At 36.6% G+C, this 26,373-nt stretch overlaps 7 protein-coding genes across 7 annotated transcripts; 3 read left to right on the plus strand and 4 right to left on the minus strand.

The window, feature by feature from the left end:
* Window positions 1–633: 633 nt before the first annotated feature.
* J7337_003819 (uncharacterized protein) lies at window positions 634–3,180 on the plus strand (the record flags this gene model as incomplete). Its single annotated transcript, XM_044821528.1, has 1 exon — window positions 634–3,180. The coding sequence occupies one exon, from the start codon at window positions 634–636 to the stop codon at window positions 3,178–3,180; it is 2,547 nt and encodes an 848-aa protein (XP_044682861.1).
* Window positions 3,181–3,883: 703 nt separating this feature from the next.
* SPM2 (Ubiquitin-conjugating enzyme spm2) lies at window positions 3,884–4,443 on the minus strand (the record flags this gene model as incomplete). The annotated part of the gene is made up of 3 exons (XM_044821529.1): window positions 3,884–3,947; window positions 4,003–4,208; window positions 4,291–4,443. The coding sequence occupies 3 exons, from the start codon at window positions 4,441–4,443 to the stop codon at window positions 3,884–3,886; spliced, it is 423 nt and encodes a 140-aa protein (XP_044682862.1).
* Window positions 4,444–4,958: 515 nt separating this feature from the next.
* Window positions 4,959–6,242, plus strand: J7337_003821 (uncharacterized protein; the record flags this gene model as incomplete). Its single annotated transcript, XM_044821530.1, has 2 exons — window positions 4,959–5,392; window positions 5,468–6,242. 2 exons carry the CDS (start codon window positions 4,959–4,961, stop codon window positions 6,240–6,242), a joined length of 1,209 nt encoding a protein of 402 aa, XP_044682863.1.
* Window positions 6,243–6,907: 665 nt separating this feature from the next.
* Window positions 6,908–7,954, minus strand: J7337_003822 (uncharacterized protein; the record flags this gene model as incomplete). Its single annotated transcript, XM_044821531.1, has 1 exon — window positions 6,908–7,954. One exon carries the CDS (start codon window positions 7,952–7,954, stop codon window positions 6,908–6,910), a length of 1,047 nt encoding a protein of 348 aa, XP_044682864.1.
* Window positions 7,955–9,696: 1,742 nt separating this feature from the next.
* J7337_003823 (uncharacterized protein) lies at window positions 9,697–10,767 on the minus strand (the record flags this gene model as incomplete). The annotated part of the gene is made up of 1 exon (XM_044821532.1): window positions 9,697–10,767. One exon carries the CDS (start codon window positions 10,765–10,767, stop codon window positions 9,697–9,699), a length of 1,071 nt encoding a protein of 356 aa, XP_044682865.1.
* An 877-nt stretch (window positions 10,768–11,644) lies between these two features.
* On the plus strand, window positions 11,645–13,075 carry J7337_003824 (uncharacterized protein; the record flags this gene model as incomplete). Its single annotated transcript, XM_044821533.1, has 1 exon — window positions 11,645–13,075. The coding sequence occupies one exon, from the start codon at window positions 11,645–11,647 to the stop codon at window positions 13,073–13,075; it is 1,431 nt and encodes a 476-aa protein (XP_044682866.1).
* A 681-nt stretch (window positions 13,076–13,756) lies between these two features.
* Window positions 13,757–14,743, minus strand: J7337_003825 (uncharacterized protein; the record flags this gene model as incomplete). Its single annotated transcript, XM_044821534.1, has 1 exon — window positions 13,757–14,743. The coding sequence occupies one exon, from the start codon at window positions 14,741–14,743 to the stop codon at window positions 13,757–13,759; it is 987 nt and encodes a 328-aa protein (XP_044682867.1).
* Between the last annotated feature and the right edge of the window lie 11,630 nt (window positions 14,744–26,373).

Raw genomic sequence — 26,373 nt, forward strand, 5'->3', positions numbered from 1 at the left:
CCTCTTAGCGCACGCCTCCTCAACTCTTACACCCCGGTAACTAACTAATACCCATGTCAAGCCAGATCCAAGTCTGCTGAACCCACCTGGACTTTCACCGTCCGTCCCTATTCAGCTCGACATCTGCTTCTTATTCCTCTGATCCCCCTCCAACTCGTTTCCCCCTCCTATACTTGTTATTCAATATCGTTAACGGCCGTTCGTTCCATCTAGCGGGAACTCTTTGAGGGGAAGATTCGCAGTAAAGCGAGATTAATATCGCACGGCAGATCGAATATACTATAACGAATCTCTGGCTCGATATGGCACGCCAATAAGACTAGTCTGGAAAACACCAAAGACGAGGCGACTTCTTAATTATTATTTAGCAGCGTCCCATCGGCAAATCGCCTGCGATCGACGACTAATATTTTCCGGGATTGCTATCTACCGCGATAATATTTAGAACCCGCGAGCCGCCTCCTTGGCAGCAGATTATCAAACCTCCAGTGAACTCTCCAAACGACACCGCTCTTCTCCCACATGTTGGGCGAAAGGCAGTTGACCTTGCGCTGACGAGAGAATCCCCACGGGGGGATAATATTCAATCTGGCGACGGAAGTCAGGATATAACCGAGAGACGTCGCCGGAATCATGGGCAAGTTTGCGTTCCCAGGCCGCAAGAAGCAGCCTCCAAAGGTGACCGTCACCGCACCGCCCATGAGCAAAGCTCAAAAGATTCTCGGATCGACTGCTCTCAACATCGACGCTCCTCAGCAATGGGACAACTTCTCCAGCTCAAAAGTCAACCTGGCGGCACCTGGTGCTCCTGAGATATCTCAGACACAGCTGAGCCACAGCCATGGCCATGGCTCTCCTGTGAGACATGATCGTGGAATGCGGGAATGGGGAGATGAGTCTGAGATCGTACCGCGGCAGTTCAGAGTCAACGGAGCGCCTACCGATGAGTACGACGAGGATATGTCTGACATGACTAGCATTCTCCGGAAACGACAGTCTTCTTCGACGCTTCATTCTTGGTATGACAAGACGAAGCAGCCCCTCGCCATATCACAGCAGACGTCAGCTTCAGCTATGGCGAAAGGACTACCGTCAAAAGCGGAAAGAATGCTGGATATGGAGAACTCCATCGCGGAGGCCAAGCTAAGGAAGAAGAAGCCTGCAAAACTGGATTTGTCTCATCTCATGGGGCGATCTCGAGGCAAGAAGACCGAGCCTCAATGGGAGGGTCCGATGCTGGGCCAAGTTGTTCGATCACCATCTATCCTGTCACCAACGAGCACGCCGTCTCTACGGGGCAAGCTTTCAAGACGGCCTACGAAGGAGAGTCTAAGGTCAATGAACTCGGAAGAGGCCAATCGACCAAAGACAGGCGAGAGCAACAACCGCAGACAACACAACCACTTGAACGGGCTACCTAACCTCTACGAGCATTACGAGCAAATGTCTTTCCGCTCAATCGCCGACGATGAGTTGGATTTGCCGGATCTGGTAGAAAAAACCGTCAAGAAGTCTAAATCCAGAGACTTGCTTCAACTCAAACCCACTGTTTCTCACCAGAGCAAGCATGAGCATCGGCCCATACCACCGGCTCATGACGAGCAAATCATTTCACAATACGCTAAACGCAATTTACCTCAAACACCCCAAGCGATCCTGGCCAGCAAACCTGGTCAGTCTTCACCTACAGACTGCGCTGCTAGTGTTTCTAGTAGACACACCAGAACGTCTAAGGCTTCGAAGCGCACCAGTAGGAGTTTCCAAGAGTCGGATCTCCAGGAAAAGAGTGTTCTTTCTCTCTCTTCGGACTCCGAAGATGATGTTTACATTGAGTCGTCTTCAAAGGGCCCTGCATCGATCCCAGAGTATGCGACATCGGAAGCTGGATCTTCTATTGACTTCCGCCCAAGCACAGCACGAACTAGCTCAAGTGCCGATAACAGCTCAAAGCGACTCAGTAGATCGAGCAAGCGAACATCAAACTCCAACAATTACCTGACCATCCCCAATGGCCACCATCGAAATCCCGTCGTGGCTCCGCGAACCAGTTCCCTTTCTGGAAGCTCGACGAACACGATCCAGGAGGGTACTGCTGGGCAATCACCATCGCAAAGCTTGTCTAGCTCATCAGCAAACACATCGAATACATGGCAAAGCAAGCCAAGCTTCAACTCCCAAGAAGCAAAGGTTGTCGCCTTGTATCCCGACCAGGGACGTTCGGATTCTACTGATTCCGAGCAAGATAAGGAAGTCGATTCTGAGAACGATCCCCAACCAGAACTCGACTTCCTCCCTGCCATGAGATACGTTCCCCACGAATCTATCTCTCCCAACACCGATGCGCCCACGCCTCCTCTGAGTCCAAGCTCCGTCGACTTCTACATTCGCTCTGCGCACTCTTCTATCGATGGCAAGGGAAGCCATAACCGCTTCATGGCTGTTACACGCCAGGAAGAGATGCTTCTGGCCGCCCTCCGCCACAAGCGTCAGATCATGCGCGGTTCTATCCTCTCTGAGATGGAAGAGAACAGCCGAAACGAGAAGGCCAACCATAAGGGCCACCAGTCGAAGCCCTCAGAGGCCACCATCACCGAAGAGACCTTCGACCTCGACTTGGATTTCCCTGCTCCTCCCACCTTTAAAGATAAGACAACTGTCGCTGCTGATGGTACCACGGTTATCGACTTGAGTCACCAAAATTGGTCCAGCAAATCTGAAGCCACCACTTCTACTCAGCACTCTAATAAAAAGATTCATGAGCCTAAACCTCATAACAATGATCACCACCAGCGCGAGCGTATCCTTCTTTACATCGACAAGGGTCTTGCCGCGGAGCACTCCATCGATGATGCCGAGCCCAGCCCTGATCTGAGCGATTTCTACGACTACGAGTTCGAAGACGAATCTGAGGGCTCGGAGGTTGTCCCCGAGGTTGCCATGTACACCCAGCAGCGTCGCCACAGCGATCGAAAGGAGCGTCAGTCAGTTGTCAAGCGCCAAACGAGCCGATCGCGTCAACGAAGCCCTCAGCCTCACAGCGAGAACCTCGAGGTTGGCGTTCCCCGACCCGATAGCCCCATCTCCCCTGATGCTCTTTCGACCGTGGCTCCTCGAGTCAATAAGAAGATGGCTCGCCTGAGTGCTGTTGGACCCCCTGCGAAATGGGGGTTTGAGGACTAAACATCATACCATATCACACTTATCATCTGCGATTTACGATACGTTTCACCTACGTTCACATTTCATTTATACATATTTTTAAAACAGCGTCTGGGGATTGGAGTATTTTATTTCTTGGATACCTCGGTCACTTTGATGATCACGCACATCAAACATTTTCCTTTGTCGGCGATGATTACCTGCGATTTACTCGTTTATTTTCCCTGGAGTACTTCAGCTAAAGCGGCGTACTGGGGATATCTAAGGCCCCTTTGTCATGAAAGTGGAACGGAGAAATTTCCCTCAACGACTATGCCCCAACTCTCTCAGGATATCTCGAAACGTCTAGCCTTCTACCATCTCTACGAAAATCGACTTTGCTTTGAGTCATCGGGTCTGGGATTGGTCTTGAGGACAGGCGCAAGAGCGGGTAGCAAATTTTGTTCTTTGACGAACGTGACGAAAAGCCAATAGGAATTGAAGGATACTGGGACTGTAATGTGATGAAGACGGGAGGGAAGGGAGAGGCATTCTGCAGCTTTGTATATCATATTGTAGTTCGCGATTGTTATAATCGCATATATTCTCGAACAACAGCGGAGTATGGCCTGTTGGCTTCTTTCTGACTCCATCTTTAAAAGACTTTGTTGATCTTCATGTTCGATTCATTGGTTTGTCGTTTGGGTTTTATTGTGACATAACGGCGTGTAGAGGTGTTCGTGACTTAGAAGTAGGTAGAGCCCTCAGGAGGCTGGGCGATCTTCTTATTCTGGGACGAGGCCATGTATCTGCGGGATGTTAACATACTGCCGCCTTTCTTGCTTCGACATGACGCTGGCTTACCGTCGCAGCTCTATGAGCACAGTCTCCATGGTGTTCTCGCGCTTCCACTGGGCGAGGCAGGGCAGTTGGTTAGGGTCGACGATACCGTTGGTGGGGTTGACACAGGGCAAGTTGACCTGGCTGATGAACTGGATCGAGGGAGGCTTGTCAGGGTACTCGGGACCGCAGTGCATCTTGACACTGTAGATACGGTTCTCGTGAACGGACTGAACCAGGATGGGTTAGCGATGATCTTCGCGAATCTATGGCAATCTCGATTGCTTCCATATACTAGAGCGGGGCACGTACATGAGGAGGTCCAAGAATTGTGCCGTTCCACTTGCTCATGAGAAGATCCTCGGGATCCTCAAGACCGTAACTGCATGCCTCAGCGCCGAGGCCCTTCTCTCCCTTCTCGAGCTCCTCCAGTAGGCGAAAGTTGCGAGGAACCTTGGCAGACATTGTGTTCTATTACTCAAAGAGAACCTGGTTGGGTAGGGATTATTGTCGGTCGAATACTGCGGGAACTTCTGTATCGGAGGTAAAAAATCGTGGATGAGTAAGAAACGAGGTTCGCGATAGATGACGTTGGTGTAGTAGCGGTTGATATTGGGTGACTCTGGTTTGGTCTGGTTTGGTCTGGTCTGGCGGGATCCAGTCACAGTCGCGGGGCAAACAAGCAGAAAGGAAGGCGGTGAATTGTCTCGATAAGAGCAAGCAAGAGTTCCCCGCCAATACCTCTTTCGATATTGGAGGCACAGCCACAGAAAGCCGAGGTCAGCACCTTCTCACTAGCCACTCGCGTCACATCGAGCTTGCCTGGTCGAGCGGGCAAACGTCGGAATAAGGTAGGTATCCAAAGGAAGCTCTGAGCTCACCCGACCACAGACAGATCTGAGAGTGTTTTTCCCACTGGCCCGGAGGAGAGGACGTCATTCTGGAATCGTGACCTTCAACAGACTCGAACTCTCTATATCATGGCCATGTCCCTTGCGCGGACTGCCCTCAGGGCGCCGCAATCGCGTCTCATTACGGCTGCCGCCGCCATCACAGCTCGATCTATCGCCGCGCACCGGTCCTTCAGCACCACCAACCATGCTCTACTCCCCTCCGGCTTCGGATCTCCCGTCCTGCCTTCATACTTCTCGAAGCCCCGGTTGCCGGCCAATACGGTAGTCCGGTTTGTGCCTCAGCAGACGGCTTGGATCGTTGAGCGCATGGGAAAGTTTAACCGTATTCTTGACCCCGGCCTGGCCATCCTCGTGCCTTTTATCGATCGAATTGCATACGTCAAAAGCCTCAAGGAAGTTGCCATCGAGATACCCAGCCAAAGCGCCATCACTGCGGACAACGTTACTCTAGAGCTTGACGGTGTTTTGTTCACCCGTGTCTTTGATGCGTACAAAGCAAGGTGAGTTATCCAACTGTAAAGAGCAATTGAGTTCGTGATGGACATGTGACTGACCCAAAACGTGTGTTACAATAGCTATGGAGTTGAAGATGCCGAATATGCCATCTCTCAGCTTGCCCAGACGACCATGCGATCCGAGATTGGTCAATTGACCCTCGACCACGTCCTCAAGGAGCGTGCTGCCCTCAACACCAACATCACTGCTGCTATCAACGATGCTGCTGAAGCATGGGGTGTGACCTGCTTACGTTACGAGATTCGAGATATCCATGCTCCTGGCGCCGTTGTCGAGGCCATGCACCGACAGGTTACTGCCGAGCGTTCCAAGCGTGCCGAGATTCTCGAGTCCGAGGGTCAGCGACAAAGCGCCATCAACATCGCCGAAGGTAAGAAGCAGAGTGTCATTCTTGCTTCCGAGGCCTTGCGCGCCGAGCGAATCAACGAAGCCGATGGTGAAGCCGAAGCCATTCGTCTCAAGGCTACTGCCACTGCTCAAGGTATCGATGCTGTGTCTGAGAGTATCCTGAAGGGTGATGCTGGTGCCCAGGCTGCCGTCAGCCTGAGAGTTGCTGAGAAGTACGTCGATGCCTTTGGCAAGTTGGCTCGTGAGAGCACAGCTGTCGTTGTTCCCGGAAATGTTGGAGATATCAGCGGCATGATCGCCACTGGACTGAGTGTTTTCGGCAAGGTTGGCCAGGCCCAAGCACAAACGATGGCCAAGTCTCTTGTCGAGCCCAAGAAGGAAGGCTCGGAGACGGAGACTGATACACCCTCAGAGCTTGATGGCCAGACGAAGCCCGGCGTCAAGGAGACGGTGATCGAGAGCTTCAACCAGGCTGCCAAGCGATAGGGATAAAATACTAAAATAGCCTATGGCACATTACGGAACGAGATGAAAACCACCCTTATATCAACTCATACTCAACCACCACATGAACATTCCACACTACCATGATTACCGGCGTTCAGCGGATGTATTATAGGGATCTTTGGAGGATCCGAGACGGCCTTGCTCATAGAGCTAGGGGATAACGGAGAGAAACGTCGTCATGTAACATCAAATTTTCTTTTTTCAATTTAAGCGCATGGCAAAAGGAGGGAAAATCACGGCTCACCAGTCTACCCACTTCTTCAAAGCATACAAATAGCCTGCTGTTGAAGTAGGGGGGCACAGAATCGAATTATTTTGACTTTTACTATGTATTCCCTTCCGGTAACCTGGCATTCCCTGTTGTCTCTGGGAGTTCCGGGTTGTGTCTGTTGTTTATGGAGTAGTGAAGTAATGAAGACGAGTATCACAAGGACGAAGCATGGCTTATTGATTGATTCAGGGGTATATTGATTCGAACTAAGGTATGTACCAAGAACATTTCCAAGCCCATGCCAACATCATTCATTATTTCCTGCTCCTAGATTGCTTCAAAGACTCAAGGCCATAATGCCAGCTCAGCTTGTCCATGTCGCCAAGGTAACCGTAACATCTTGACGACTATATCGAGTTACTCGAGTCACAACTTAGAGGAAAAGAGGAGCCATGGCAACGAGACCCATGAAGAAGCTAGGCACCAAGATAGAGCCACTGTTGCTTCCTCCATTGTCGCTGCTGCTGCTACTGCCGCTGTCTCCATCATCGCCACCACCAGATCTGAGGCCGGTAGGTTCAGCAGCCGAAGAGAATGTAGAGAACTTGTTATCGTCGATCGTGGGGACAGGCTCGATCGAAGGGGCCGTGAATGAGGGAGAGTCGAAGGTAAGTGTTGGGGACTCTCGAGTGAAGCTGGACTTGTCATCGTCGTCGTCATCAGAGCCACCACTTGAGCCACCACCGCTGCTACCTCCGCTTGAGCGATAGCCGCAAGTACCGTCGCTTCTACAGATTTGTCCAGAGAGACAGTATCCTGTGTCACAGCAGACCATTCCCTTGGGCATGCAGCCATCACCGCACTTCTCTTGGTAAGTCGCGCAGCTACCACCAGACGAGCCGCCAGACGAACCTCCTGAACTGCCACCAGAGCCAGAGCCATAGTTGCAAGTTCCACCGGAGCCGCAGGTCTGGCCACGGAGACAGTAGCCAGTATCACAGCAAACCATGCCCTTGGGCATGCAACCGTCACCACAGGTCTCCTGGAAGCTCAAGCATGAACCCCCAGAAGAACCACCGGAGGAACCACCAGAAGAGCCACCACTTCCGCCGCTGGTACACTCGCCCTTGGTGACACAGTACGCTCCGCAGAGCTCCTTACCCGGTGTGCAACCAGTTGGGGGGCCAGAGCATAGCTTTCCATCCTCGCAGCAGCCTTCAGCTTGACAATGATAGCCATCATCACAGTAGGCTCCTGTTCCCTTGTTGCAGCACTCAGCGCCTGCGTCCATGCAGCCGCTATCGCACGATGTCTTGCCAGCGGGACAAGAGCCAGCCATACTGAGGGTCTGAGGGCGAGGAGTGAAGCCAGAGAGAAGGGGAAGGCCCTTTGGGTGTGCTGCTTTAGAGTTGCTGAAGTGAACGGTATCAGCCGCGAAGGTCAAGCCCGCGAGGGCGAGGAGAAGAGTTGATCGCAGCATGTTTGAAAGACTGTACAAGAGGGTTTGATCCACCGAAAACGATTGGGTTAAGAGAATTCTGACGGGCGAAGCAGACAGGTCAAGCTGAACAGGAGGTTTTCTTTTCTTATAAGAGCACTGGTATTAACAGGCTGCTACCTACTGGAACGGCTGAAAGCCAGCCGTCGAGTCACAGACCAGTTAGAATCAACTAGCTGGGTATTTTCATATGCTAATGCATCAAATGTACGCCACCAAATATCTCCAGGGTCAAAGGTGGAAGCTCCATCTTGACGATGGCTTCGTGCGGGTACCATATCCGTCTGTGCTAGAGGCACGACCCATCCACCAATACATACAAATTGCAGCAGATCGTCACAATACCTTGCTAAACTATAGGCAGCTGTGACTTCTCTGTAATGTGTCTACCACCATCTGTTACTAATACCAAGCTCCTATGCCTCTGAGTCGAAGATCTCCGTTGAGACGAGTTCCCATATCCAGTTACCGTGACATACCAAAATAGGGCATGAGTGCGAGTGTCAGACCGGCCCAACCACATTCCGAATGAGACTATGCTCAAATTCTGCCCGATCATCATGCACCGTCCATGAACCAAACAATTTAGCAGCGTTGCTCTCTATAAGTTGGTGGGGACTGGGGTTCAGCTGCTTGGGATCCCTGCATCGATCCTAGATAGCCTGCCCTGGCCCAAGAGATGAGCAGACGAGGAGGGAAGTCGGAAGATGATCTTTTTCACAAAGACAGGTCACAAGGCCATGAACCCAGGTCTAGTCTCGTACCTCGCATTTGGCCCATTACACAATTTCCATAGTTGGGCTGCAGTGTAACGCTGGCTGTTACTGCAAGGCTGGTTGCCTGCAGTGGATGAGTTGTAGGTTGAGCCGACCAAACAGATGGAAAAAGGCTGTAGGTGAAACAGCCGCTGAACAAAGTTAAGATTAGGCTTCTGTCTTGTTTGCCCTGCCTGCAAGGCCGGGGGTTCCAAACTTACCGTCCAACGATATTGAGCCGTTGACGCACTAATGCTCTGCCCTATGAGACTCATCTCGTGTCGGCCGCTTGCACTAACTAACTAGACCAAATTAATGTTCCGTCCCATCCTATATCACCAGTGACATTCATCGATTCTAGTGCTGTCCCGAATTTAGATCACCGACAGAGTTCACCCTAGGCAGAAAGGGGCGGAAGCTCAACGTGCAAGGCTGATTGATCCATCACACTCTCTGTTGGACATCGGTGAAGGCCTCAATCAGTGACAGGTGACTTATGCGAAAATTGCCGCAAAACTCGGAGCTTGTTCCCTGATACAGTGCCTTTAATTCTGCAGCTGAAATGTTCCACAAGGTCCAGCTGTTTTGAGCATTGAGCGGTGGAGGTGGCGTTGGTGGCACCGAGAATTATGCTAACCAATTCACAGCTCTTCTCATTGAACAGATGCTCTTTGGGAAGTGGTGTTGAATGATCCTCGAATTTCGAATCCTTGCATTATCAACAAAAATTATGCCTCGTCACACTAATGCTGCCAAAGAAGTCATGATTCGATAACCTTGCGATGATGGAGAAGTTGGCCCGACGAGAGGATGTCATAAGGAGCATGGTTTTAGAGAACAATTAGTATTGATAAATATCAATCGGAAATGTTAGAGGAACCTGTGAATATGCTATCTTTAGCAACAACCTTTCTCGCATCTTGCACATGTGACGAACATAACCCTCCCTCCCTCCCTTCAGCAGATACCTCACACTGACACTCGAATATCCTTCTTGATCAAAGTACCAACAATCTCCTCACATGCAAAGGAAACCTGCAGTTTCTCGTCACGCTTTGCGCCCAAACCGATAATCATCTCTTTCTTGCCAACCAGCTTTTTGGCACTTCCTCGCCAGAACCAAACAAGTCGTCCGTCATCCCCTTGGACAAGCAATGTGAGCCAGGGTGTGCGGCCCTTCCAGTGAGGTAACTTCTCATTGTCGAATCCGAGGACAGCTCTAGCAACCCAAAGAGGTTGGCCGGGTTTTGCCGTGTCTGCTGCAGACCGGTCGTCGTCGTGCGGAGCTGTTGACTTCGAGTTGGCAGTCGCGTCGGGAATGTAAGGGCCGATAATCTCAAAGTCGAGTATGAGACGAGGAAATCCGGCAACTTTGTGAAGGATAGTCTGACCGAAAGGTGGGTTTCGACTTAGAATGCGTTCAATGTTGTAGAATTCAACCTTGGATAACTGTTTTATGTTCTTGATGTTGGCTTTGACGAGCTTGTCCTTCTTCGCCTGGCCGATGCCCTCGATTTGGAGGAGTTGACTGTCGCTTCCCTCCCAAACTCCAGCCTTGACACACCTCAGCACTTCAAGGGCAACGTAGACTCCCTTGCCATCGCCTCGGTCTCCAAGAATGTCGACGAGGCACCTCAGCACATGGTCGAGGAGTTTGTACATACGGGCGAGTTCTTTCGTCAGCTCTTTGCGAGAAGGCCCCGATAGTTTATTGGGCCAACCAGTCTTGAGCAGATCAATCTGAACCAAGAGGTATACTTTGTGCCATGGTTGGGAGATGAATTCCTTGACTTGATAGGGGATGCCGGTGTTGTCGTTGATTGCTCTGAAGAAGGCGGTCTCCTCCTTTTTCATTGGGAACGACTTGAACTCGGTGGCAGAGCATGCGTTCCTCAAAATGTCACGAGCATCTGGCTTGCTCTTAATTTTGCAAAGGATCTTGAAGGTTGAGGTGGAAATTTCGTAACGCTTCTGAATTTCGTTTGAAGTTTCTGATGCCAGAGTTTGCGGGCTCGGCGCCGCCTGCTGTGCTTCTGCCATGATGAACAGAATTCAAGTTGGTTCGTTCCCGAGTTTTTCTTTCTTTTCAGACATCAGAAGAAATTTGAGGATCTTGGAAGACATGGGACCTTCTATCTTGACATTCGAGAGCGCTTCCTGCTTGCTTTGGCTCATCGTAGCAGAGTGTGGAAACTGCACCTTCCTTCCCTGAGAGTCAGTCAATGACGACAAGGAAGGTAGGGGCCTGGCACACTCGACCGCTATGGAATACCTAAGTTTGGAAGTTTGGAAGTTTCGAAGTCGTAAATGAAAAAGATCTAGAGATGCTGACGCCTTGAAAAGAAAGAAGATTGGCTCTCGAGTGTCGAAACATCGATGCTACCTACTATATCTATCTTGTGTTAGCCAGAATGTACGGCAAACAAAGGGGACCAGTAAGAAAGTAAGAAATGGGAATGGGAATGGGAATGGGAATGGGAAGAACCGACTAGATATTACATTCTATCATTAGACATTTGTCTCAAGTAAATTATGATCAGGAGTGACAGGCCTTTAATCCTGTTGCGAGGCCATTCAACCTGAGCAATAACCTTCTCTCTGATCGCATATTTATAACAATGCCAGCGCGTAAAAGTGAAGAAAGGGCTCTTGTTAATGAAAATGACTTTATGTCCGGAAATGCCTTTTGCTGGTGATGGATCTAATCGTCTCAGTGGAGACCTCGATTCAGTTGAAAGTTGATGAGGGGTCATTTGTCGGCGAAGACTCATCTCCATTTAAGGTAGCTCTACAAATCTATTAGTTATAACACAACACAGTTCGCTCTGATTGACTTCGAATTCTTAATGAAAATCAGAGAACTAATCCACAATGCCGCTTTCCATGCCCTAACTTACTTCTACTGCAAATCATCACAATGCCATCTCGCCCGCAGTTCTTTCATCTTCCCAATTCTGTATATTGTCGTATACTCGACCGCTTCAGTGACCTTCCCGACGATGCGGAAGTCGAAGAAGATGAGAATGGCAAAATACCATTTTGGCCGCTCTTGAAGCACCTTCTCTGCACGCCTGTGTCAAGTATCGCGCAGCTGATTGATCGGCTACAAACAATTGCCGCCAACGCAGAGACATGTCATGATAGTGACTATGGCTTTCTGAAACGGCTCCTTGAACAGCGAGGCGAAGCTGATATACTTGATACTGTTTGGCCAAAGATTCGCGATATTGCACTCGCGTTGCCTATCTACTTTCCTGATGGAAAGCTTGAGCTGCTTCAGCCGGGACATCCGCTGCATCTAAGTCGTGGGCAAGTTGCTTGTCTTGTGGCACATCAATTCCTCTGCTCATTCACACCTCAAAGGGACGACAATGGATATCAAGACCTGGGCATATTGTTCTCATCCGAGCAACGGCATCCTACCGCAGTCCAGATGTACCTGGAAGCTTTGTTTACTTACTTTGAGAGTATACCTGAAGCCAGAGCTCTTTTGGAAGACCATCAAGTTGCGCCCAGAACGGCTCACGGTTCTGTCTCATACCAACTTCATCTAGGAAAGCCAGTCTCACTAGAGGCTGCGAAGTTAGCAAAGCTACAGGTGAACTTCCTGGACGCTCACACATCAAATACACATAATCCAGAAGTTCAAGGTGAAGGAGGAGCAGCTGTTGTATCATCCAACAAGGTCATCGGGTTTGGTCAATCCGCCACACAAGAAGAAATCTTTGTCGGGATTGCTCCTGAAGCCTATCCCGTGGTCCTGGTTGCGCCTCATCTCACAGACGACACAGTCATCACTGTTTCTGGAGCGAGAGCGATGGTTGATATGAAAGGTCAAAGGCGTAACATTGAATGGACGACACATCCTACGCCACCATCAGAAGACTTCGGAGAATGGAAGAAATCATGGAGGGGAGGACGTCTTGTCTTCATGGACGCTTTGGAGATGGACATGCTTGAACACTCAGAAGACACTGGGTTACCCGACTTATCTCGTGAGAACATTGATCGCGAAATCAACAAATCAGCAAATGGGTTTTCATCCTACAAAGGAAATTCCGTCTTCACTGGGCTCTGGGGCTGTGGCGCCTTCGGAGGTGACCCAGGGGTGAAGCTCCTGATACTATGGCTCGCAGCAGGGGCAACAGATGTTGAGTTGAATCTAATGCTTGGACCCGGAGAACATGACCTGGGAAGGAAACTGGAAGAGGTAGTCAGGGTTTGCCAAGATTTGACCGCAGCTGATGTGCGTGAGCTGCTATCAAAAGTTCCTCGAGACTTGAGAGGTGGAGGAATTTTGGGATGGGTTGCGAACGAGGCTTCAGGGGCTCAGCATGACACATGCTGAGGGTCAGGAATCATGACCTTGCCAGCCAAGTCTTAGAAAGAATACTCCGTAAGCTCATTAGAAATCTTACAATAGGGACCGAACTGAACCCCTTGGTGGACTGTTACCTGAAGCACTTGAGGAGTAAGTGAACCTTGAACCCGCGTATAATCCCAGCTGCTGTACAGATCCCGAGTATATCGGTTTTTTGGGAGAAGTCCGGAATATTGTTGGCTTTTATGGAAACTCATGTTGCTATAATTGTATGTTGCTGAGGAAAAACAAAGAAGAAAAAAAACCTATGAGTATGCAAATGATGCCTAACAGGAAAACACTTTGTGACGAGAGGACCGTAGGATGGATGGCCCAAGTATAACCTTAAAATATGCATCATAGGCCCCATGCAGAAAGCTTCCTTCACTGAGTGCGAGACTAGTTTCTAATTTAGGTATGCGTAAACCTTCTTATTGAATTTAGTAGTTGTACTCTTGTTCAGTCGCTTTTTCTTACTACTTTCTACATTGAGTGATCACTTAGGACTACGGTTTGATAGACAATACACACTGAATAGAGATAGCAAGATGTGATAAGTAATCTATTGATTATTTATGTTCCTTCAAAAATTATATACATCGTAAACGAAGCTCTTCATTTCGCCAACGATGCCGCTGTCGAAGAAGCCCAGGCAATGAGCATCACCGCTTACAGCTTAAGAGTAGCACCAGCAACACCGACAACAGCCGACTTGACCTTGGAGGAACCGACAAGAGAGTACTGGTAGGGAATGTTGGACTTGGAGATGGAGCCCTTGGGAGCATCGTTGGTGGAACCGCCCAGGTTGACATCGTTGACAGAGATGGTACCAGTCTCCTTGGAGTCCTTGGAGGTGAGAGCCTTCTTAGAGCTGGAGAAGGTGGTAGACTCAACAAGAACCTGGGCACCCATACGGGAGTTGACACCAGTCACGCTGATATCCTCGTAGTAGTTGTTGAAGACGTGGACGAAACCGAAGCGGACAGAGGGAGCGCGAGATCCAATGCTGGACCAGTGGTTGTTGGCGTAGGTGACGTGGAGAGTGCCCTTGTCCTCGGAGCCGTTGCTGTCGGAGTGGCCGACGAGAGAAGCCTTGTGGTGGTCGTGGAAGTGGGTGTTGGACACGGTGACGAAGTCAGAGGCGTGAGTGACATCGAGGAGACCGTCATAGAAGTCCTTGTCCTTGGACAAGTCGGAGGACAGCTCGCAGTGGTCGACCCAGACGTTGGTGGACTTCTGGATACCGATGGCATCACCGTTGCCAGCAACAACGTTCTTGATCTTGAGGTTGCGAACGATGACGTTCTTCTGCTTGTTGATGTAAAGACCAATGTTGTCAAGAGAAGCACCAGCGGCACCGACGATGGTCTTGTCAGACTTGACGCGGATCTTGTTGTTTCCAGAGATCTGACCCTTGACGTAGATGACCTGCTTGCCCTCCGACTCAGCAGCCTTGCTGAACTCGGCGAGAGAAGAGACGGTCACGGTAGCACCACCAGCACCGCCGGTAGTACCGCCGTTCTGCGTCGCGTAACCAATGTTGGCAGCGTCGGTGATGGCAGCTCGCTTGCCGAGAGTCTTTCCGGCCTCCTGGAAGGTAGGAGTAGGGACGGCGCTGACCAGAGCAGCGAGGTTGAGAAGACCGAGGAACTTCATGTTGACGATTTTAAGTGTATATATCAAGAAATGGTGTGAAAAAGAAAAAGAGTGGAAGTCGGAACCAGTCCAGAAAGTAATGATTGAAAAAGAGTTGGAATAGAGGAGTGAAGGATGAAGGACAGAGGAGGAGATTTTGTGGTCACAGCGAGGTTCTTATATATGAAGCCATCGCGAGATGTCGTGCTCAGTCGTCCTGATTATCGAACGCTGTACCCCTGACGCAGTGATGATCAATTACCGTCGACAACATTGAACAAGATGGTTGTTCCAAGGGTTTGAAACGTCTTTACACGAATAGGATAATTCTCCGGATTTGAAACGGGAGGTGGGCCAACAATCCGGAGCAGAAGTGGATCCTCAATGCCGGACCATGCCATCGGCGCTCGGCCGGTATCACTAGAGCCCAGTTAAACAGTTTCAGGTCTGACGTTCTGGGAGGTTGACAGAATAAAGAAGAGAAATCACCACCAACGCTCCTAATAACTTAATTTAAGCTGGCTTTTTTAGTAGCTTAGCTTAGGGGGGGGGTATATTAAATTAAGTTATATTTTAAAGGTTAGGCTTAAATTAAATTAACTAACTTAAGTAATATAAGTTAAATAGCTATAAAGAATAGCTTTACTTATTTTCTATAACTAGCTTTTTAAGTATTATATTATTTTTATTACCTTTAGATTTAAGCTATAATATTAATTTAATAATATTATTTTAGCTTAATTAAATAACCTTTTTACTTTAGCTAATTTAATAAGTATATATAAAATATTTTAAGCTATTTTTAATAATATAAAATAGGTATATTTATATTACTTTTACTATTAAATTAATTTATAATTAATCTATTTAACTTTTTTTAATAAATATTAAAATAGCTTAATAATAAGTATTTTATATAACTTTACTTATTTTATATAAAAAGTAATAAAAATATTATTAATTTTATTAATTTAAAAAATTAGATTTTATATAATAAGTAATTAAAAAGATTAAAAGTCTTTAACTTTTTAATTTTTAATATAAAAGGCTTTAAAGTATATATAAATAGCTTTAACTTAAATTTTATTATTAATTAAATAAGTAAAGAATTTTAGCTATATATTAAAATAAAAGATTATTATTACTTAATAAACTAATAATAAAGTAATCTTCTTTTTATAAGTATATAACTTATTTATAGTATTAGTAATAGCCTTATAAGCTTAACTATTTATTACTTTTAAAAGTAAAGCTTAATTTATTAAAAAAAAATAAAAAAGTAAAAGATTTAATAAATAAGGATTTAAAAAGCTTAATAAAGCTATAACTATAAAAAGACTATAATAATAATTATAAAAGTATTAATATAGCTTTTTATAGCTATATATAATAAATAAAATTATAGTTTTTTTATAGCTTTTAAGCTTTTTAGTCTTTTTTTTAAAGAGATATAAAATACTTATAATTTAATATAAATAAGCTTAGTTATTTAAGTATAGGATATCTACCTCTAGAATCCTCTTTAAAGGTTTAAAGTTATTTAAATTATAAATATAAAATTAGTTAATAATAATCTATAAGTAAAAGGTATAATTAATTATTATTAATATTAAATTCTATTTTATTTATTAGTTAAGTTATAGCTAAATATAAAAAAATATATTATTAAAGCTTATTTTTTTTTTTTTTTAATTACTATTAGCCTTATTTAAAGCTATTAAGCTTTTAGCTTTTTATATAATAGCTTAAATAGTAAGGCCCCTATAGTAAGCTAAAATTATAAAAGTTAATATTAGTTAAAGTTTATTTACTTTAAGTAATATAATTACTACTTTAACTAAGTAATATAAATACTGCCTTTTAATAGCTATATTAACTTTCTTTTTTTATCTTTATTAAAAGATCTTTAATTAACCCTTATAATATACTAGGCCTAGTATATTTATTATAAAGTATATTTACTAACTTAACTTTCCTTTTATTAATTATAATTACTAATATTAATTATAGCTACTAATAAAATACCTATATATAAAAGCCTAAAGCCTAATTAAAGCTATTATATAACTAACTATAACTTTATTACTATAATTAAATTAGTATTAAGTTAGGCTAATAATAAAGATTACTATAAGCTTTATATAATAACTATAGCTATTAAAAAGAACTTTTTATTTAAAAGCCTATTTAGCTTAATTAAAATAGCTATTTTTAATTATATTTTAATTAATTTAATTAGTTATATAAATCTAGCTTACTTAGGTTATTTTATTTATTTAATTTAGCTAGTTAAGGAGCTAGCTAGATTAAATAAGCTAGAAAAGGCTATAAGAAAAAGCCTGCCTTTTAATATAAAAAAAGTAGCTTTCTTTACTATATTAATAGGTTTAGCCTTATATAAAGAGTAGCTTAAAAATATAATTATTAAAGCTAATTATCTATACTATATCCTTTTAATTATATAAAATTAAAGGTAAAAGTAAAATAATAATAAGGTTTAAAGGTTTTATAAAAATTAAAATTAAAAGAAAAAAGTTAACTTTTATATAAGTTAGTTAATAAAAGCTAAATTAACCTCTATTAATTAAATATATATACTTAAGTATATAACTAACTACCTTTATATCTAAACTGTAAATAAAGTAAAATTAATAATAAAATAGTAATTAAATTAAGGAGTTAAAGCTTATAGTATTTTCTATTTTATAAGCTTTATATATATATTATAACTAAAGCTTATAGTATTATAGTATTTTTTATATAAATTAAATAATATTATATAGCTTTTTTATTACCTTTAAGATATATTATAATTCCTTATAGTTATTTATATAATTAAAGGTAAATTAAATAAAAAACTAAAAAGTAAAAAGTAAAGCTTTAGTTATAAGATTAATAATATAACTTTAATATTAAAGCTAATAAATTTATATTTACTTATTAATTAAATATAATAAAAAATAACTTAATTACTTATAAAAAAGGGCTATAAGATATATAATATTTAATTTAATATTATTAAAAGTAAAAAGGCTAAGCTTATATAAAGGGAAGTTAAAAGTCTTATATATATTATTAATAACCCTAATTTAACTACTATTTTATTATTAATTTTACTTTATTTACAGTTTAGATATAAGGGCAGTTAGTTATATACCTAGGCATATATATTTAATTAATAGAAGTCAATTTAGCTTTTACTAACTAACTTATATAAAATTTAACCTTTTTTTTTTATAAAACCCTGCTATTACCCTACCTTTACCTAACTCTATTTATAGATATACTTTAATTTTATATAATTAAGAAAATATAGTATAGATAATTAGCTTTAATAATTATATTCTTAAGCTACTTTTTATATAAAGCTAAATCTATTAATATAATAAAAAAAGCTACCTCTTTTATATTAAGAGGCAGGCCTTCTTTTATAGCCCTTTCTAGCTTATTTAATCTAGCTAGCTCTCTAACTAGCTAAACTAAATAAATAAAATAACTTAAATAAACTAAATCTATATAACTAATTAAATTAATTAAAATATAATTAAAAATAGCTATTTTAATTAAGCTAGATAGGCTTTTAAATAAAAAGTTCTTTTTAATAGCTATAGTTATTATATAAAGCTTATAGTAATCTTTATTATTAGCTTAACTTAATACTAATTTAATTATAGTAATAAAGTTATAGTTAGTTATATAATAGCTTTAATTAGGCTTTAGGCTTTTATATATAGGTATTTTATTAGTAGCTATAATTAATATTAGTAATTATAATTAATAAAAGGAAAGTTAAGTTAGTAAATATACTTTATAATAAATATACTAGGCCTAGTATATTATAAGGGTTAATTAAAGATCTTTTAGTAAAAGTAAAAAAAGAAGGTTAATATAGTTACTAAAAGGCAATACTTATATTACTTAATTAAAGTAATAATTATATTACTTAAAGTAAATAAACCTTAATTAATATTAATTCCTATAATTCTAGCTTATTATAAGGGCCTTACTATTTAAGCTATTATATAAAAAGCTAAAAGCTTAATAGCCTTAAATAAGGCTAATAGTAATTAAAAAAAAAAAAAATATTATTAATAATAATAGCTTAATTTTTTTTAAAATAGGCTTTTTTAAGCTTATAAAAAGTAATAACTTTATAAGTTAAAAATTTTATTATTATAATATAATAAGTAAATACTTTTAAAATAATATAGCTATTTAAAAAGGTCTATAAATTAAAAGATAAGTTAATAAAAGATAAAGCTATATGGAGCTTTTTTTTAATAAGGGCTTTTTTTTTAATATATTATATAAAAAGCTAATTTTAAACTATAATCTTACTTTTTAAAAAGGTTACTTTAATAATCTTAAGTAATATTAATAAAAAGCTATAAAAATAAATATATATAATAATATTACTTTTATTAAATTACTATTAATACTACTATTTATTACTTTAGTATTAGTTATTATTTTATAAAGTAAATATACTTAATTAAGTAAATTCTATTTAATTAACTATAACTTTATTTACTTACTAAAGGGCTCTTTTAACTTTTAAATAAAACTCTTTTTTATATACTAAATTTTTTATCTTATATAATTAACTTTAATAGAATTTTTTAAGTAATTCTATTATATATAAACTCTAAATACTACTTATAGAAAGTATACTTTTAGGTTTATAAAGATTATACTTATAAGATTAATAACCCTAGTTTAACTACTATTTTATTATTAATTTTACTTTATTTATAATTTAGATATAAGGGCAGTTAATTATATACCTAGGTATATATATTTAATTAATAGAATTATTATTAACTTTAGGTTAATTTAGCTTTTACTAACTAACTTATATAAAAGTTAACCTTTTTCTTTTAATTTTAACTTTTATAGAACCTTTATAGAACCCTGCTATTACCCTGCCTTTACCTTTAATTTTATATAATTAAAAAGATATAGTATAAATAATTAGCCTTAATAATTACATTCTTAAGCCACTCTTTATATAAGGCTAAGTTTAGACCTATTAATATAGTAAAGAAAGCTACCTCCTTTATATTAAGAGGCAGGCCTTTTCTTATAGCCTTTTCTAGCTTATTTAATCTAGCTAGCTTTTTAGCTAGCTAAATTAAATAAATAAGATAATCTAGATAAGCTAGATTTATATAACTAATTAAGTTAATTAAAGTATAGTTAAAAATAGCTATTTTAATTAAGCTAGATAGGCTTTTAGATAAGAAGTTCTTTTTAATAGCTATAGCTATTATATAAAGCTTATAATAATCTTTACTATTAGCCTAGCCTAGTATTAATTTAATTATAGTAATAAGGTTATAGTTAGTTATATAATAGCCCTAATTAGGCTCTAGGCTCTTATATAGTATCCTGTTAGTAGCTATAATTAATATTAGTAACTATAACTAATAGAGGGAAAGTTAGGTTAGTAAATATACTTAAGTATAATAAGTATACTAGGCCTAGTATATTATAAGGGTTAATTAAAGATCTTTTAGCAGGGGTAAAGGAAGAAGGTTAATATAGCTGCTAAAAGACCTGTAAGCAGTACTTATATTACTTAATTAAGGCAGTAATTACACTACTTAAGGCAGATAAACCTTAACTAATATTAACTCTTATAATTCTAGCCTACTATAAGGGCCTTACTATTTAAGCTATTATATAAAAAGTTAAAAGCTTAATAGCCTTAAATAAGGCTAATAATAACTAAAAAAAAAAAAAAAAAAAATAAAATTAATAATTATTATAATCTAAAGGCTATAATAAGTCTTTAATTTATTAATTTAATAATCTATTATTAAGCCTAAAGTATTAATATATTACTACTTAATACTTAAAAGTAATATCTTATTTTAGTACTAACTTTAAATAGTATTAAAATTAAAGTTTAAATAATAAAGTATTTTATACTTAAATCTAATTAAATTAAGTAACTACTTATTTATTTAACTATTATAGCTAATTATAAATACCTTTTTTACTAACTTTTATATTTATATTCTAGCTTTTAAAGTTATACTTTAAATAAAATCTATAATATTATTATTACTAATCTCTTAGCTATAGCTAGGTAGAGGCAAGGATTATATACTTAATTAGTTAATAATTTAAGGTTATAAGCTATTTAAGTTTAATATCTTAACTATAATTAAAGTTAATAGTATTAATTTAATATAATTAGAGTAAAGAACTTATAAATAACCTAAGCTTAATTAGTTCTTTAATAATTTTATAATTATTATAATAACTTTATTAAGTAATAAATAAATTAAGAAAAGTTAAGATTATAGGGGAATTATAAACCCTATTAATTAAGCTTTTTTATAGCTCTTTAGCTAGTTAGGTAATATATTTATCTTAATTAAAGTTACTTAAAATACTATAGCCTAAAGGTAACCTTATTAATTAAGTTTATTAAGATTTTAGTTTAGCTAAAGACTTTATAATTAATACTTTTATAGCTATTATTAAAATATCTAGGTCCTATTTATTAGTCATTACTAAGTTAAGGCTATAAAAAAAAATATAATAATATTAAAAGAAATAGCTATAGTAATAATTTACTTTAATTTAACTACTATTTTATTATTAATTTTACTTTATTTATAGTTTAAATATAAAGGCAGTTAATTATATACCTAGGTATATATATTTAATTAATAGAAATTAATTTAGCTTTTACTAACTAACTTATATAAAAGTTAACCTTCTTCTTTTAAACCTTTAAACCCTGCTATTACCCTACCTTTACCCTAGCTTTATATTTATAGTCTTAGATTATAACTAGCTTATTAATTTTATATAATTAAAAGAATATAATATAGATAATTAGCCTTAATAATTATATTCTTAAGCTACTTTTTATATAAGGCTAATAGATTTATTAATATAATAAAAAAAGCTACTTTTTTTATATTAAGAAATAGGCCTTTTTTTATAGCCCTTTCTCGCTTATTTAATCTAGCTAGCTCTTTAGCTAGCTAAACTAAATAAATAAGATAACTTAAGTAAGCTAGATTTATATAACTAATTAAGTTAATTAAAGTATAGTTAAAAATAGCTATTTTAATTAAGCTAGATAGGCTTTTAAATAAGAAGTTCTTTTTAATAGCTATAGCTATTATATAAAGCTTATAATAATCTTTACTATTAGCTTAACTTAGTATTAATTTAATTATAGTAATAAAGTTATAGTTAATTATATAATAGCTTTAATTAGGCTTTAGGCTCTTATATATAGATATTCTATTAGTAACTATAATTAATATTAGTAACTATAATTAATAGTTAGGTTAGTAAATATACTTTATAATAAGTATATTAAGCCTAGTTATAAGGGTTAATTAAAGATCTTTTAATAAAAGTAAAGGAAGAAGGTTAATATAGCTACTAAAAGGCAGTACTTATATTACTTAATTAAAGTAGTAATTATACTATTTAAAGTAAATAAACCTTAATTAATATTAATTCCTATAATTCTAGCTTACTATAAGGGCCTTATTATTTAAGCTATTATATAAAAAGCTAAAAGCTTAATAGCCTTAAATAAGGCTAATAGTAATTAAAAAAAAAAAAAAAAATAGTAATAATTTAATTAATAAAACTATAATAAAAGCTTTTAATAGATAAGGCTATTAAAAGTATAAAGAAAGTATTTTAAAAAGCCTATATTATAAATAACTATAATAAAGGTTATAGTAATAGTAATATTAGCTTTTTAAAACTAGCTATAGCTTTAATAATCCTATAAGCTAGTTTTAAATACTTATTATATAATAAAGATATTTATAAAAAGTTATATAATTTATTTATAAAGTTACTTTTTATATTATATATCTTATAAAGCTAAAAGGCTATATTAATAAAGTAATAGTAATAAAAAGTAATTAATATAAAAGTATAATTATATTTAAAAACTTAACTATAATAAAATATAACTTTATATATTTATTTTTTTAATATAAAGAGATACTTTTTATAATAAAATATTAAAAAATCTAATAATTAAAAGTAATACCTTTTTATAAGTAAAGAAATTATATTAAGCTATTAAGTAATAAAAAAGGACTTTTAAAAATATAAAAATTAAGTTATTAATATTTTTAATAATATTAAAAAAGATATTAATAATAGTAATATTAATATTATAATAATATTATAAAAAAAATATAATTAAAAAAGAAATTAAAAAAGTAATTTAATAATAATTAAAAAAAGCTAGCTTTTAAAGTATAGATTATAAAATAATATAAAAAAAAAGGGTTTTACTAAGGTTTTATTAAGCTAGTTTTTTTACCTTTAAAATCCTACTTTAAAAATATAATTTCTTTATAAAAAAAGCTTTAAAATTAATAAAAATAAAAAGTACTTATATATTACTAATATTATTATATAAACTTATAGATTTATAAGTTAAGACCTTTATAGACTTAAGTTATAGTGATTTTTCCTAACTTGTAAATTAGGGGGTTAGACTTAAATTAAGTTAAATAACTTAAATTATTAGGAGCGTTAATCACTATATACAGAACTCGGATACAGATACAGCATCTCCGGATCGACAATAATCATGTCTGATCATCTCGAATACTCGGTCAGTAATACCCCGAGCCCAATATGACGACGTCTCGTCAGAGGATACGATGCAACATGTACCCTTTAATTCGCCCACCACGGAAACGCGGCCTCATACTTCTTGGCAGCCGAGATGCACTGAAGCTTGAATTAATCTTAACTGGCCTTGGCTCTAACTTAAGCATCATTGGATTAAGCTTAAAGATATGTCTACATATAACGAACGACGAGTGACATGCTTCATCAAGTATATGTCATGAAGGCTACCTATCTACCGGGTAATGAAAGAAGAAATGACTTACGTATCTATGCTAGCACATCCAAAAAAAAGCTTTGCCGACATCATTTTGTTTGTATCATCAAGTGGGGGACAGTTACGGGAGCGCGTATAATTGAAACAATTCGAAACAGTCCAGTTATTTAGCCTTCCATCTCATCAATCTCGGACTACGCATTTACCATTCTCCCACCAATAATTGCGACCTTGTTAACCTGGGGTTGAGTGGAGCTGTCATGGAAGGAAAATGGTAAGGCTAAGCGCCTAGGGGAGCAAAGAAAACCCTGGACTTCGATCCTAGATGATGAAAAGACTTAGGTAACATGGCATTAGCATAGGGAATTCTTTACCAAGCTTATTTTAGCAGCATCTTCTAAAGAATTGTATTTTCTTGCTCCCCGATAGCGCTGTGCTGCTGTTTTATAGTTCTGCACCGAGACCAGGGCTGTAAATTACTAAGTAATTAGTATTAATAATTAGTAATTAGTAATTACTAAAGGTTTTTTCTTATTAGTAATTAGTATTAGTAATTAGTAATAAGAAAAAAAACTAATTAATAAATTAGTAATTAGTAATTAATAATAATTTAATAAATTTAATAATATTATTAGTATTACTAAATTTTATTTTTAAAAAATAATTAAGTTTTATTTTTTTTAAATTTTTTTTATAAATCTTAAGATTAATTTATATATAAAAATAAAAATAAAGAATTTTTATATTATTAATTTATAAAGATATAGCTATATTAAAAAAAGAATTATAAAAAAAATAAAAAAAATTTTTAAAATATTTTACTTTTTTAAATAAATTTATAAAAAATCTATAAAAGATTTATTAAAAATCTATATAAAAGTTATTTTTAATAGTAATAATAAAGTAAAATTCTTTTTTTTTTAAAGTTTATATTAATAAAGATATAACTAAGTTATAAAAAAGATAAATATATAAATATTCTTTTTATTAAAGTAAAATAAACTCTTTAAAAAATTCTAATTAATAATAGCTTTTAATATTATTAATAAAGTAAATTTCTTTTTTTAAATAGTTTATATTAATAAAGGTATATAGCTAAGTTATAAGAAAATAAATATAAAAATAAAAATAAATACTTAAATATAACTATTTTAATAAAATAAAGAAAATATATTAATAAACTATATTAAGAAAAAGGTTTAAAGTATATATATAAAAATTATTTACTCTTTAAATAACTATAAAATAAATAAATATAAATATATAAATATAATTAAAAGTTATTAAAATATATTAAAATATATAATAATTATTTACTATTTAATTTAAAAAAAAATAATATAATAATATAATTATAATTTAGTTTAAATTATAAATATTTAAGCTATTATTTATATTTATTAAATTATTTAAATATATATATATATATATATTTTTTTTTTATTTTCTTTTTTCTTTTTTAAAATTATATCCTAGCTTTTTAATAAAATAGATTTTTTAATAATATTAAGATTTAAACTATTTTTATTTTTAATTATTATATTATTAGCTATATTAAATTAAGACTTAAAAGGACTAGAAATAGCTAGAATAGCTAAATAATCTTTAAAAATAAAATATAAAATAGGAAATTTATTTTTATTAATTTTATTTTTTTTTTTTTATTTTTTTTAATTACTATTAGCCTTATTTAAGGCTATTAAGCTTTTAACTTTTTATATAATAGCTTAAATAATAAAGCTTTTATTTTTTTTTTTTTTTTTAATTATTATTAGCCTTATTTAAGGCTATTAAGCTTTTAACTTTTTATATAATAGCTTAAATAATAAGGCCCCTATAGTAGGCTAGAATTATAAAGCTTAAAATTAGTTAAGGTTTATTTACCTTAAGTAATATAATTACTACCTTAACTAAGTAGTATAAGTACTGCCTATAGGTTTACTTCTTAATAGCTATACTAACCTTTTTTTTTTACTTTAGTTAAAAAAATACTAGGCCTAATATACTTATTATAAAGTACATTCCCTAACTTAACTTTCCTTTTATTAATTACAGTTACTAATATCTATTATAGCTACTGATATAATGCCTGCTATAATAAAGCCCTTATAGTAAGCTAGAATTATAGGAATTAATATTAATTAAGGTTTATCTGCTTTATATAGTATAATTACTGCCTTAACTAAGTAATATAAGTACTGCTTATAGGTCTTTTAATAGCTATATTAATCTTTTTCCTTTACCTTTACTAAAAGACTAAAATAATACTAGGCCTAATATACTTATTATAAAGTATATTTACTAACTTAACTTTCTATACTTATTAATTATAGTTACTAATATTAATTATAGCTATTAATAGGATACCTGCTATATATAAGAGCCTAGAGCCTAATTAAGGCTATTATATAATTAACCTTTATTAAATTACTATTAATACTACTATTTATTGCCTTAATATTAGTTATTATTTTATAAGGCAAATATACTTAATTAGGCAAATTCTATTTAATTAACTATAGCTTTATTTATTTACTAAAGAATTTTCTAGGCAATTCTATTATATATAAACTTTAAATACTACTTATAAAAAGTATATCTTTAAGTTTATAAGAATTATAATTATAAAATTAATAATTATTATAATTTAAAAGCTATAATAAGCTTTTAATTTAATAATTTAAGTATTTATTAAGCTTAAGGTATTAATATACTATTACTTAATATTTAAAAATAGTATTTTACTTTAGTATTAATTTTAAATAGTATTAGAATTAGGATTTAAATAATAAAGTATTTTATA

Source organism: Fusarium musae, chromosome 3, assembly GCF_019915245.1.
Source record: "Fusarium musae strain F31 chromosome 3, whole genome shotgun sequence".
NCBI classification, from domain to species: domain Eukaryota; kingdom Fungi; phylum Ascomycota; class Sordariomycetes; order Hypocreales; family Nectriaceae; genus Fusarium; species Fusarium musae.